Source organism: Musca autumnalis, unplaced genomic scaffold (genome assembly GCF_047663935.1).
Source record: "Musca autumnalis isolate F117 unplaced genomic scaffold, ASM4766393v1 scaffold_4, whole genome shotgun sequence".
Taxonomy (NCBI): domain Eukaryota; kingdom Metazoa; phylum Arthropoda; class Insecta; order Diptera; family Muscidae; genus Musca; species Musca autumnalis.
In genome coordinates, this window is record NW_027411977.1 from 151,937,748 (window position 1) to 151,953,113 (window position 15,366).

General features: G+C 36.2%; 2 protein-coding genes across 2 annotated transcripts; both read left to right on the forward strand.

Annotated features, from left to right (window-relative positions):
* The first annotated feature begins 809 nt into the window (after window positions 1–809).
* On the forward strand, window positions 810–11,054 carry Dpm2 (Dolichyl-phosphate mannosyltransferase subunit 2). The gene is made up of 2 exons (XM_073984244.1): window positions 810–943; window positions 9,418–11,054. The coding sequence occupies exons 1-2, from the start codon at window positions 835–837 to the stop codon at window positions 9,555–9,557; spliced, it is 249 nt and encodes an 82-aa protein (XP_073840345.1). The 5' UTR covers window positions 810–834; the 3' UTR covers window positions 9,558–11,054.
* Window positions 9,716–11,054, forward strand: LOC141402605 (nicotinamide riboside kinase 1). The gene has a single exon (XM_073984240.1). It carries the CDS (start codon window positions 9,716–9,718, stop codon window positions 10,730–10,732), a length of 1,017 nt encoding a protein of 338 aa, XP_073840341.1. The 3' UTR covers window positions 10,733–11,054.
* Window positions 11,055–15,366: the final 4,312 nt, after the last annotated feature.

Sequence of the window (15,366 nt, forward strand, 5' to 3'; positions counted from 1 at the left end):
GCCATGGATATAAACGAACGAACTGGATACGGATCCGTTCGTTCTTTATACGGGGTCGTTCCTGTGAGCCGGTTCGTTCATGAACGACACAACTTTACAAAAATGTCGTGTCGACCTACGGTGCCCTGTTTTATTTGTTTACATTAAATTGTCGGAATAAAAGTTTGTACAACTAAAGCGTTTTAAGAATTACCATTGAAGCCGTTTCATTAAACATATAAACTTAATTATTGGAGGAAATGATGCAGAGGTAACATAAATATGGTGGTCAAAAAAAGAAAATTGTGGATTATGTTTTTTGTTGACATGCCATTCGTGTGTTCTTGACTTTTACGTAATAATTAATGGTGCCGGGTGGTTGGGAGGGGTAGGCAAAGTGTTCGTCAAGTGCGTATTTGCCAATTATCAATTTCTATGAATCATGAAAGTGTGTTCATGGACCGACAGTCAGAATGCTTCACCTAATCTTGCCACTCTACTTCATCCACCTGTTATATACCATATTATTGTTTTTGTATACCCGCTAGTTATTAATCGTTCCATTTGCAATTGTCTTTGCAGTTGTTATTGTGTCAAATAGATTTGAATGACATATTTCCAATCCATACCATATTCTTCGTGCTGTTTTGAAAAGAGAGGGAAACAAAAAAGGAAAATAATACATTTCTGAGCAACACATTTTGAGAACAATACAAATGAAATTAATGCAATAGAACAGCACAGAGCACAGCAGCCGCCGCACTCAACCTAATTTGATTGGATCAATTTGATTTGCGCCAGCCAGCCACATCTTACGATTCTGTTGTTACGCTGCTCCATGCTGACTCTGTATATATGGCTTCCAATGCTAAGGTTGGGGAAATCGTACTCATAATAGCTGTATCCGTATTTCTATATTATTTCTTTTGGGTATCAATTCTTCCGTTTATGCTCATTGACGAAGGTAAGTGAATTAACGCATTGGGAATGTTATTTAGTTGTTGGTTATTAAAAGTATGTAATTTCGTAGACTAATAATTCTATTGATGATAAGCAGTGTTCTCGTCAATCAAATTATCAACCCAACGCGTTTTTATTTCAATAGAATTAAACTTTTTGTGTGATAAGCTCTGTAGACTATTAAGAAGTTTCTGATTAGTTATGTGAATAAATCTATTGTAGGTAATAAGAATGGAATAGATTTAATTAACTTCCGAAACGATCTTTTGTGCTCAAGAATCTGTTTGTCAGCGGAACAATTTTACAAAATTTAAGGTATTGGAAGTAGACTAGTCTAGACAGCTGTCTTCTGTTATAAATTTATGAATTATTAAAGGAAGTCCTGAAAGACAACCATTCTATTTCGACGTTTCGTTCTTGGTAAGCTCTGCGTATTCTCTTGAATTTATTCTTTGCAGACATGTGGCTTATGACAAAAAAGCAAGTCCACAAAATATTTTCCAAAAATCATTTGGTGGGCATCTTCGATGGACGTTCTCTTCACCTATGAATAGTTACATCACCTATGAATTGTTACTCAAATGTCTGTAACAATTTTTTCAAAAGTTGTCTTTTAACACACATTGTTTATAGTTCTGCACTGAGAACTTGCGAGTTTTTGCTGGAGAAATTTCTTCTAACAAGTACTTGTAAGTAACCAGACAGATGTACGAGGGTTGCTCGATAACTTTCTGGCCTAACAATGAAAACGCGAATATTTACCGTCTTAAGTTGTCTTCAGCATGATTTATACATTTTACGTGCGCCAACGTGGTGCAATGGTATGCACTCCCGCCTTGAAAGCTGAATGTCGTGGGTTCGAATCCCCGGCCAGGCAACATCAAATTTCCCTCAGTAATTTTGGCGAAATTTCCTGAGTATTTCAGCCATGAAAAACGTCTCTGCAAGTGGTGTCGTAAGACACGCCGTTCGGACTCGGCGATAAATAGTAGGTCCCATATCATTAAGCTAATATGAATCGGGGTGCTCTCGTTGATATGAGAGAAATCTCCCTTGTCCCGTCATCCTGAGAGAATTTTTTATGGAATGGATAGTCGTAGTGGATAGACAGAGAGTATTTAAAGATTAGAATTATTAAGGTGGGTTTACGTAGAGTGGGTATTTGCCAAGTTATTTTCCCGTCGGAGCCATTGGTGACCAAGCCTTTGGTGAGGATGAGCAGACTTGTCGGCTCGGTTTTGCTGAAGGCTGTGAGAGATTGAATCGTGCGTTCACCCATGGTGCGCAATCCCAAGCCTTAGTCACCGGTCCAATGATATCCCCTTTCATATTGCTTATCAGTTCTGCGGCTTTCCTGACCGTAAAGACTTCTGCTTGGAAGACACTACAATTTTCGTTCAGTTTGAAGGAGAGTCGTAAGGCGGACATCAGACCATCTGCTTTTTCACATGTATGTTGTCACTTTGGGTATACTCATGGTACATGGTTCTTATTGTACCATGGGTATACTAATATACAGAACAGCTGATGTCATACATGTGAAATAGCAGATAGTCTGATGGCGGCCTGAGTTGAGGGAATTGTTGTAGACGCTTGCTCCCGTGTCTGATTGCATCTTAGAGCCGCCGGTGTAGATTTCTATACCGTCTAGAGGTGGCCGATTGCGAGTCCAGTCATCCCGTGGGGTATATGCACTTTGATTGGCTCGAAGTTCACTTGTGGTGATGTATAATCACTGATGTTCTCTGAATCTATTGGTATTTCAACTTGTCGTAGAATTGCAGTTCGACCATACTCGGAGTTGCGCCATGAACCTAGCTCTTTGAGCCGAAGTACACTCTTTGCTGTCAGTTCCACATTTAGGGCCGCCTGTGGAGTGCTCTTCAACGCACCAGTGATTAATAATGATGCTGCTATTTGGACTTTGTTCAGTTTGTTTGGGTATGTTGTCTTGCTCAGAGCATTTCACCAAAGCAGAGATCCATAGGAGAGAATTGGGCGAACTATGGTCGTAAAAATCCAGTGTATGACCTTTGGCCTCAGTCCCCAATTCTTACCAATGGTATTCTTGCTGGAGTAATGAGCTATTAGACCTGTCTTGGCACGTTCCTCCACATTCCTTTTACAAGTTATGTGATGGTCCAGGATGGTGCCGTGATACTTGGCTTCCGAAGAGAGACTAAGGGTGACTCCATCCAGCACTGGTAGGGTAAATGGTCTGACCTTCTTCTTGTTTGTGAACAAAACCAACTCAGTCTTCGATGTGTTCACGCCAAGACCACTGATGTTCGCCAATCGCGATAGTTTGACTAGAGCTCCTGGCATCAGTTCCGATATCGTCAGCATATGCGATTGTTTTCATGCGAAGTTTGTCAATATCCTTAAGTATTTCGTTTATCACTAAGAGCCACAGTAGTGGAGATAAGACATCACCTTGTGGTGTGCCCCTTGTGTTATACTTCCGAATGGAACTCCCACCGATATTAGTCGGCTGCTTAGCATATCATCAATCCAATTCATCAGTGTGGAGGAAATACCTATGTTTATGAGAGAATTATGAATGGATTCAACTTGACGTTATTAAAGGCAACTTCTATGTCAAGAAATGCTGCTAACGTATAATTTGATCCCTCCATATTCCACTCGATTAAACTTACGACTTCATTCAGGTCTGTTTCCACCAATTTACCTTTAATATACGCATGGTGGGCAGAGCTTATTTCAGTGTTCGAAAGCCTGGCCCTGATACCAAGGTACAACACCCTTTCTATTGTTTTTAATAGAAAGGAAAAGAGACTAATCGGCCTATAGCCATTTGGAAGTGTGTGACTTGACTGCCCCGCTTTAGGAATGTATATCACCGGAATATATGATAAAGATATAGAACCGGAATATATGATAAACACAAGCAAGCCCTGAAAATATGTTCAAGATGTGGGGTCAATTGTTCCAAGGCATTATGTAGCATTGCAGGTATGATACAGTCTGTATTGTCTGTCCACTTTATTTTGGGGCAGGGTGAGGATATTTGTGGTATACACACACCCACGTGCAGGGACCGGTGCCGGGTTAGCTTTCGTATGGGGTTGATTCACCTCTGCTACCCTCAGCCCCCTCGTCATTGAGTTGTCCAGTATGTGTAGTGGCAGGGCACTCCCTGAAGAAGGCGTCGAGGTCAGGAGAGACGTGTCCGCATGACACTGATTCAGGCAAACAACGCTCCTGCTTTGGCCTTTGTGGGCTACTGTAGTCGATGTCTGTGCTGAAATCAACTTAGTTATCTGGGTGAGAGAGAGCTGGACAATCAAATAACTTGTAAAAGAAAAACAGTGCTGTCCGAGGCGGTGGAAGCCTTTCCGGCCGATGCTCCATCCTCAGTGGCTACCTGTTTTTGGAGGCTATTTTTATCGGCTTCGGCCGATGAATGGTTTACCCGGACACTCGCTGATCCTGCGTCCACAGGATTGGTTGTTTCCACTGAGGTCGAGGCCAGTACACTGGCGACTACAGTCGCTGAAATGACTGTTGTATCCAGTTCGTCGTCCGAAGAACTGACCTCAGCCTCAGCGGGAACACCATCCAGATTGAGATTCAGGGTCAGATTTCGTTAAAGAAGAGCTAATATCTTTCTACTTTGTTCAGTGAGACTGTCTTCGACAGCTGCAAGGGCGGGTACCCCTTGTGTATCACCTCCCGAACATAAGTCCTGGTTTTAATCGAATCAGTGTCCATGGGCATTGCAAAATTGTTGTCATCATTGGGTTTTGGGATATTTGTTAAAATTATTCAGATCCATACGTCATTGAATTGGTGAGGGAATGGAGGTCGACATTGAAATATCCCTCCTGTGCAATGGCAAGGACTTAACAACTGCGTTGAGAAGCCCAAGTTTTCAATATGGCTCCGTTCTAATACAGTTAGTACCCTAACTGCAAACCTTAGAACACCGATAGGCACTCGTTCGTCTGACACCCCGGCGTTAGGGAATCTCTAATTCGTGGACAACCTTTGGTCTCCCATACTCAACGTTCCAGAAAAAGAGTTGAGTAAGGGAGATTGAGACTTTTAGCCCCCGCATCGCGCGCCCTTGCACCAATCGACAAGAGTCTTTTTGAGCGATTGTCAAATTGTGCTGGATCTAACGAGATACCCCCATATTTGCGGCCAGGTATTCATGCAATATCAAATGTTAGTTGATGGAACAAATACACAAGGATGCGTCTATCTTGCATTATCCATTTACGTACGGCATAATTTTTTCCTGGCACAACGCCAGTTTTTGAGCGACACCCGAGACCTTCGTTTTTAGCGAGTGTCGGGCACGATTGAATTCATTAAACCTGTTTATAATATCGCCGGTGTCATGCTTAAGTGTTCCATACGCCATTTGCCTGATTCGAGAAAAACTGAAGTTAATGTTTAAGGCCATACAGGATGAAAATGGTGCAATAATCCAATACATTAAGAGCTCAGTTCTATTTAACTAAACTCAAAGAATATATTAGGAGTTTGTTTTAGTCAGATATCTGTTATAGTCTAGAAGTTATGGCCAATTTTTATAAATGCAAAAGGTTGTTGATTTGTTTTGTAGGATCTTTTTTTCATGTTTTTTGGCAATTTGTGTCACATGGAACACTTTATGTCACATTTTACAAACTTTTGATCAATTGTGTTCCACCTCTGTTTTGTGAAGTGCTGCTGTAGAGCTGAGATTTCGGGGCTTTAATAAAACATTTGCAGTAGAAAATAAATGCTTCAGGGATCATTGTTATATGTTTCCTTTACATTTATTTAAGGAGTGGACTCCTCCACTTTCGAAAAATATAATTTTTATTAGCTTTTTTTATTGTCTTTTTTCATCGTTTAATTCATTCGAAAAAAATCAATAATAGTTCTTGAACTGTTGGTAGTGGCAATAGAATTCTATTTTGATCAATTTTCTGACATTTTAATTATCGTACATGTCTTTTATTAAGCGGGAGGCGTTAAATTTAACCAAATATAAATTTTAGTTTCATATAACAATACAACATTTTAAAATATCTTGTTTTAAAAACTATTCTTCTTCAGTTTTTAAACCTAGTTCTTTAAAACAATTTGTTCCATAACTTGACAAAATTTAGCAAGTTTTTGTTGCAAATGCCATCATTTTTTGTGAGGAACCATTCGTTTTTGTCTTTTTGTGTTCCATACGCCAAACGATATGGATATGGAACATACGCCAGACTTTATGGATATGGAACAAAAAAGCTGATTTTTTGCGTCCAAAGTGAATATGGAACATATTGACATTTCTGTATCTCGAAAACTATAAGAGATAGAGGAAAACCGACTAGAAATTCAGAGAGAGCAGGGTTGAAAACTTTGAAAGGTACTCAAAATGTCAAAAATGGCGTATGGAACACTTAAGCATGACACCGACGATATGCATGTATGCATGAATTTAAATGCGAACTCAGAGTAGGTTCCCAATGCTGCTACAACAATCTGTCACAATGTAACTGGACGTATTTTCCGCTGTCGACCTGGACTGCTTTCCGATTTGTTTAATATATACAGTATAATCTCGATAATCCGGACACCACATGTTTCGGCGGTGTCCGGATTATCGAATTGTCCGTATTACCGAGTAGTAACAAAAAACATATAATTTTGTAATCTTAAATCATTATCAAGGGACATTTAATACATAATAATTTGACATATAAGGTGAACGAATTCATATTAAGCAAATGTGACGGGTTGTGACCATTTTAAAACTGGGATCAGCGTTTCTGGCTACCAAATTATTTCCTCTATTCCTCCAGAGTAATTTAGGTGACATATCCTGAGTATGTTTGTCGTCTAAAACTTCTCTACGAGTGATGTTTACGAGTACTTATTCATAGTTTTTCTCGATAAATAAAATTCTTAAGTATAGTACACATTGACAAGCAAAACTGACAGTCATCGAAGTCGATTTCGTGAATATCAAAGACTAATTGAAAAATTTCTTTTATAATCTCTAAATAATACCGTAAACATTGTATTTCAAACGTTTTTAGCAAAATAAAAGTTGTTATTTGCCGGAAAATTGTCCTTAAAGTACGTTGACTGTCAGTTTTGACTGTTAGTGTGTACTCCCCTGTAGCCGATTTACAAACATTTTTGAAATTTTAACTTTTTATTAAAAAACGATACAAAATGCTCAACTCCACCCACTGTCAAAATCTTCCATTATTTTGTCTACTCTTTCGTCAAAAATACAGTTATATCACTCTTCATGTCTTCAGAGTTACTAGAAATGTGTCAACAGTTTTTGTCTTAACTGAAAAATAAGAAATTTTGAGTTAATGTCCTTTTGTTGAAAAGTTGCGATATAACCATTTTCCTTGTCTATGGTACATGAGCCTCTTAAGACTCACGATAGAACTTCAGAATTCAAGTGCACTCCTCTATTATGGTGAATATATTTTAGCCAAGAAAGACACGCAAGACCGATTTTTCAGGGAACTATGCTACCCAACACAGGTTTTAAATACTGTTACTTCATTTGACAAATTCAGATAGTTCCATATCGACATATTCATTCCTGTTTGTATAACTGATTTAACTATGGCTAGCCCGAAAGTCGAGATTTGGACCTAAAACTCTGAAAAACTAAATTTTTTTATTTACAATTTATTTTATCACCAATTCCTATTGATAAGAATGAAAAATTCAATGAAATAAATAAAAAAATAATGTTCAAAATAGAGAAAATATATTGATGTCCGGATTATCGAGGTCAGCAAAATATGGGATGTCCGGATTACCGATTCTACAATGTAAAAATTTTTAGTCCGGATTACCGCGTTGTCCGGATTAACGAGTGTCCGGATTATCGAGTGTCCGGATTATCGAGACTATACTGTATATGCTGTCTAGCTATCAGTAAATAAATGAGTTAATTCGTTTACCCCTGTCCTTCATAAATGTTTGCGGGAACCATATATAATTTCTATTATAACATTTACCTTCTCATAGTATATGGAAACCAGTTATGTTAGTTGACACTAAAGCAGCAGCTGAATACCCTTGCAAGAATCACCAGATGTACGAATTCGGGAGTCTTTGTTGTTCTGTAGCTGAGAAATATAGTAGTGTGTTACTCGTATCGTTTTATCTGACTAGGTATAGAAATATTTCTGCTTCCTGCCTTTGTCAGTACCGTTACCAGGTAGCTTACACCGACTAAATCATATGTCACTATATCGGTTTACAACAGATTGAAAATGTATGTTTCTTCAGCTGCCGTAGATGGGGATGTACTTCAATGGCGTTTACACAGCTATTCAAACATGCTTGATACATTAGCTGATCTATGGGTTCCCTGGTAATGTTGAACCTCTCCCGCTCTCTAAATCATAAAGATTCTTCTTGGCATGTTTGTTTGGGGGAGTCCTTTCCACCATACGGTGAATAGGATGACACGGTAAACAAACTGGAACAAATACTACAGTTTTCAGGGCTTCTGACAGGTTTGGATATGTGAAAGGCTAAACTCCAATTTGGTCTATCTTACCACATTTTCACCCGCGACACATCGTTTATTCATCTGCATACGTAACGATCTCAATGTTGTCTGGAGAGGGTGGAATACAAAAAATGTAGAAGTTTAACAGTTCCGGAAATATCACTACTTCATTCTACGGAGCTTCGATTTCATGTTCCCAAATTCTACCTTTAATTGATTATCCAACGTTACAAAGTTGGCAGTCTGTGAGAACTTTGGTGAGATAATCAATCGACGAGCAGTGATCTGTTTTGTAGGTTTTGAAGTAGTGTTAGGGCCATTATTACATGTGTTCTTTTACTATCAGATGGATTTGAAAATGCAAAATAATCTAATTTGGAGGCATTAAAATATAATTTTCACATTGAAAGTTAATGACTTGAAGCTCCTCCTTGAAATTCAATCATCACTTTTAACTTTAAGTTGGCCGGAACGCTATAAATCTGTTCGGTAAATCCAAACTATAACAAAAGAAGACTTATAATAATGGGGGTTACTTTATTTTATTTTAGGTTAGAGTTTACTTTTTTGATGAATTGTTTATTATTATATTATTAGCTAATATAAGATATTAGCTTTTATATTGCGTGGTAGAAAATGAAATAGATTTATTCAATCATATGTAGTAGCAGCATTATTCCAATTTTTGAACATAGCAGAACTACAATGCTCATACATTCAACTCAACCATAACACCTAAAATAAAAAATACTTATACATATTTATAAAATTATTCAATTTCTCTCTCTTTGTATTTCATTATCTCAATTTTTCAAATCATGTAATATTTACAAATATTTACAAAGCTAGTAATAAAAAATATTACTTGCAAATTTATTCGCCTATTGTAATAGCATGTCAACAGCTAGCTATTTGCATATACTATGGTGGTATAGAGATAACCTTAACTAGCGATAATATTGATGTAATTTTTTTGATTTCAGGCAATCTGATACATTCATTCTTTCCACCATTGGAATACGCATTCATACTACCGGCGATATTTGGAGTGATCTTTTTGGGAGGCATTGCAGTGTTCTCCTTGTATCATATTTGGGACTTTATACGAACAAAAACGACATAAACTGTTGAAGCTGGCGTAATCGTCGTGGGTATAGCAGGAGAAATTTAAGAAGCTTTTTTTCAAGCAAAAACAAAACCAATCGAATTTAAGTTGTGGCACATGTCACACAAACATAAAGTATTAACATTATAAAGAGGCAAATATTTAGTGAGAAAAAAATGACGCAGTGGCTTGTTATTGGCATATCTGGAGTGACGTGTGGTGGTAAAACAACTTTAGCACATAATTTACGCGATTACTTTCAAAGCTATCGCAATGCTACTCTATGGAATACGCCATACACGGTTAGTGATGTACAGTTAATATCTCAGGATGATTATTTCCTACCTGTGGATGACTTGCGACACAAGTGGGTCGAACCGCTCAATGCTATTAATTTTGAGCTCCTTACATCATTGGATATGAAGCAAATGCTCTCTGACATAACATGGACAATGAAAGGACGCTATTTGGCGGGTGATCCTATGGAGAACCTCGACTACAACAATGACATGACCCTATACAGTGGCAAATTGGATCACTTTCCCACACAAACACAACAGTACAACACCAACTATATTGGTCAGCAACATCAGACAACGCATCATGACAACATCCATAATCTTTCATCGAAGACAGCTCACAACAAGTTCGCCTACCATCAGCATTTCTCCCAAAACACCCCATCTCATCATAATGTAAGCAACAATTCGAATCAGAATCATTCTACGGCGCATATAATGCGCATCAACTCCCAAATGATGGCCCAAATGAGGGATAATAAAATAAATATATTGATCATAGAAGGCTTTATGATTTTCAATCAGCCGGAGCTACTAACCCTGTGTAACATAAAATTTCACTTTCATCTGCCCTATGAAAAATGTTTCGAACGTCGACGCAAACGTACCTACGATCCTCCAGATGTTATAGGTTACTTTGAAATGTGCGTGTGGCCTCATTACGAAAAGAATTTTATGGAGTTCCGCGATCGTAAGGATATAACTTTTCTAAACGGCGAGATTGCCAAGGATAAGATTTTTAGATTTGTTTTGAAGCGTATCGCCCATTACTTTGAAGAACGATGTGATGTAGCTTGTCCTCCGCCCCAAAAACTACTTGGCATACCGAGCTGCAGCAATGGCAACATGACAAACCCCTCCTCGCTTCAAGCATGTCCTATGGAGCAACAATGAACACTACGTAAACTATTTTATCCCAGTACATATACATATCGACAAAGGGGTCGATTATCCTAAGATATTTGTAAGGGTATACCTACATATATGAGTACACTTTTTATTTTTCAACATGGATAACATATTTTGGTGGTTAAGCAAGCCCAGAGCGCACTTTAATGTAAATATGTAAAATATATTATTATTTATTCATAGGGCCTTTTATATATACTTCATATAAAAATATGCAGTGGTACTACTATTTTGTTGTAATATAATCCTAAGAACCTGAAATAAAAACTGAAACATGGAGTAATTATTACTTCAAATGGCTATGAAATTAAATAGAACATTCAAAGGTAATATTTTGGAAAACAAATATGTAGGCTCGAAATTGCAGTAACAGAAAAAGTTCATTTTATACTTTTTTACTTTATTGCTCGTGGGATGTATAATTGCAGAAAATAATATCTCCGCCGTTTTTTATGTAATTTAAAGGCGGAACTGAACTAAGTCCACAATTACAAATCATTTGCTGAGTTGAAGATCTTACCGTTTGAAAGAAAGACTGTAGAAGATGTGACCAACAAATACGGTTTGGGAACCTAATCCTTCCTAAAAAGAGGCAATGAAAACGATGCTTATGAGCTGACTGATATTACAATTATATTGACAAGGAAAAAAATATCGAGCAAAAATAAAACGATTCATAAAGAATTAACTCTTATGGCAGTCGTAGAAACATTTTATGAGAAATTTTGCTTCTGAAATATTTCAACGTCTGACATAAGAATAAAGGAACGACGACCCAAAATCTTGACAAGGAGCCATTATGCACATGCATGCGGCTCCATGCCAAAAAGGTGGCCCAAAAGATCTAAATCATTTTCTGATCCAAAGCATGACATCTTCATTAACCGCGTGGAATGCCATCTTTACCAATTCATTGCCATGGCATCTTTACCAACCTGTTGGCATCTTAACCAATTCCCTAGAACATTATTTTCACTAACCCTTTGGAATGACATCTTAATGAACAGGAAACAAAGGTTTAACTGGTTTTACTTCTTAAAGTAAAATATGCCTGATGATGTTAATCTAACTACATAGTTAACGAAATCGCATAGAGGTCGATAGATTATTTTCTATCGCTTTACGTAATAAATATTTTAAGTTTTGTCGCGGAGACGACTGACAACGGAATCGACCAAAAAAATTAAAGCAAAATTACACTGTACAACGCTGAAAATTTAAACAACTTCTAGTAGGTACTTTCTAAAAGTACCTATTGAGACTACAAAAGTTTGGATTTTGTAGCCTCATCTAACCCGGCTAAGGCGAATCTTTTTTGTATTGATCGGGGCTTTATCTCAGAAACTAACGGAAATGTTGCTTTGCAGTCTTCAGCAATACTGTCTTATGCCAGACTATGAAAATTTTCATTGAAAACGTTTTGCCGTTTTCTTCCAAATTTTCGTTGGCGTCTACACACATATATGAAATAATATGAAAATTTTTATATTCTCATTGCTTTGCATTGGTTTGAGAGTTACGAATTTAAACACAAAGAATAATTTCCGATTACAGGACCTTGTGTACAGAGTTTCACCCCCTTCACACCTATTACCTATAAACTCATTTTCATTTTTGTTAATGAAAATTTTCATAAGTCATTGTAGCCCTAAAGTAGTAAAGCTTATGTGTCAGACTAACTACGAAAAACTACATGTATGTATGTACATATGTGGCTGTCTTCCGAAACGTCAGTTGCTTTGTATTCATACATGAAACATGTATTTCAATTTGAAATACATGTATTTTGTTTTTGTATTTTTGAACGCACACGCAACACGCAGAGTTATAGGTTTGGCCTTTACAAATGAATAAAAACGTAAGAGAGTATTTCTACTTGAACAACATAGAAAAATCGTCGTTCGTTCTCAGAATTTTGTATGGGGAATCAAGTAATTTATTCTTATTTGAGGGTCGAACGACGAATAGAGAACGAACGACGTACCGTGGAAACGGGCTATAAGTAACATTTTCATTTATTTTAAGTTATTTCAAACCAAGGCGGACATAACTCCCAAAATCGTTTTGTTTAATAGCCAGGGGCCTAATTACGTGATTCGATTCGATCGAGTATTTACTCGTGAAAAAGATTTCGACACGATAAAAAAGCGGCATGACGAGATTCGATCGAAATCGTTGATCGAATGTTTCGAGAGTAACCGGTAATCGAACTACAGTATGCAAAGTTCATATTCGTACACACCTAAAAAATTAATAAAATCGTTATTAATTCCATATTTTATATGCAAATATGAAATAATTGATAGGAATTACCATAACGAAGAAAGATTTAAGAATGACAAAACAAATTTTTAATTTATTCCGTCATTTAGGTATAGATGGCGCCTGTGTGGGTGGCAAAGTTCGTATTCGTACACCTATAAGCACAATATATTTGGAGTTTTTAAGGATTTTCAAAGCAAAATACCGCACATTTTTGTACTTTTCTTCGTTTGGAATGCCTCTGCTATAGAAATATGTAAAAATAACGGTAATTTTATTAAAAATTTGGCATGAACAAAAAGTAGGACGAATATGTGAAATACTTAAGAAAAATGTTCTAGATATGATTAACTATTGCAATTTATTCCAGAATTTTGGACGAAAATAGCTAATAGCGGTCCTTCTGTAACAATATTCAAGGTCTAATATGAAAACAAATGTTGTCAGCGTTTGGGAATGCAAAGAAACGTATTCCGGGCTTAGGCAAAGTACACACATTTTTGGTTTATACTTGGTGAAAATCGCAAGTTTCGTTTTATATTTGGCATTAAATGTATTGAAGTTTTAGAATACAGTTTCGAAAAACATTTTATGTCGAAAACTGTGAGAAATTGTGAAGAAACATGAAACTGTACAAGTTTTCATACTGTCTGCGTACGACTGAAATTCTACGCTTACTATGAACGAGGTTTATGACTGCCAAAATCGTGAAAATAATTGTTTTTACTTCTTGAAAATTATATTTCTTAACCGAAGGATTTAAAATGAGTACAAAAATGTCAAAAGAATGATGTAAATTGTACAGGAAAGAACGTGGGGTAACCTTTTGAAGAAATGCATTATTTTCGGGGAAATTTTCTTCCTAAAAAAATTATTATTCATCGTAATTTCCGATATGTCTTGACATAAAATGATTTTCGAAGCTGTATTCTAAAACTTCAATACATTTAATGTCAAATATAAAACGAAACTTGCGATTTTCACCAAGTATAAACCAAAAATGTGTTTACTTTGCCTAAGCCCGGATTACGTTTCTTTGCATTTCCAAACGCTGACAACATATTAGACCTTGAATATTGTTACAGAAGGACTGCTATTAGCTATTTTCGTCCAAAATTCTGGAATAAATCGCAATAGTTAATAATATCTAGAACATTTTTCTTAAGTATTTCAAATATTCGTCCCACTTATTGTTCATGCCAAATTTTTAATAAAATTACCGTTATTTTTACATATTTCTATAGCAGAGGCATTCCAAAAGAAGAAAAGAACAAAAATTTGCGGTATTTTGCTTTGAAAATCCTTAAAAACTCCAAATATATAGTGCTTATAGGTGTACGAATACGAACTTTGCCACCCACACAGGCGCCATCTATACCTAAATGACGGAATAAATTCAAAATGTGTTTTGTTATTCTTAAATCTTTCTTCATTATGGTAATTCCTATCAATTATTTCATATTTGCACATAAAATATGGAATTAATTAAGATTTTATTAATTTTTTAGGTGTGTACGAATATGAACTTTGCATACTGTATGTCTGAGTTTTGTTGAATTAATAAAAGTAAGAGTATTTTACAGCAGCCACCAGTGGATGCCCGTGCATACCTATGAACTATGAAAACCTATGTGTACTATAGGGAATATTATGAAGGTAGATGTAAAAAATGGTGTTTGTTTGAAAGGAAGAACTATAAAAACAAAATTATGAATGAAAAATGTAAATGCTTGTTTAACAATACATTGAATAAAAATGTCTGAATGAAGTTGTGCTAAGAAAAAAGAAAATGAATAATTGTTGCAAAATCTTTTTGACATTGTAGTAACAGATTGCTAGTACATCTACCTAAATAATCCTCTCTCAAAATAAATGAGAGAGAGTTTGGTGGGTGTTTTGCATTAGCCTCTCTGAGAGAATATTTCCTTTGGTAAACAACGGGGGATGAAATGTTTATAAAGCACTTCACTTATAAAATAAAGGCTATTAATATTAAATATTTTTTTTCTGTTTTGCAAAAATGCTTATTTTTCAACTTTTTTAATGACTCCAAAACTAATGGTTAATGATTGCTTGCATTTTGATTCTAAATTTATCACAATTTCTAAAAACGACTACAAAGGACTTTTCGCAATTTATCTTGTTATATTGTCTAAAAAATGCTGCAAATTATTTACTAACATCGTTTTTCTTCTATAAAACGACACCAAACAACAATTTTTACATTTTAAACAAAAAGACAATAAAAAATCTTTCATTTTATTTGTTTACGATAGGCAATTTGGCCTCGAGAAATTACTCGCAAATTTATGCTCAATTTTTCGATAATTTTACTCGATAACGAGTGTTGTCATCCC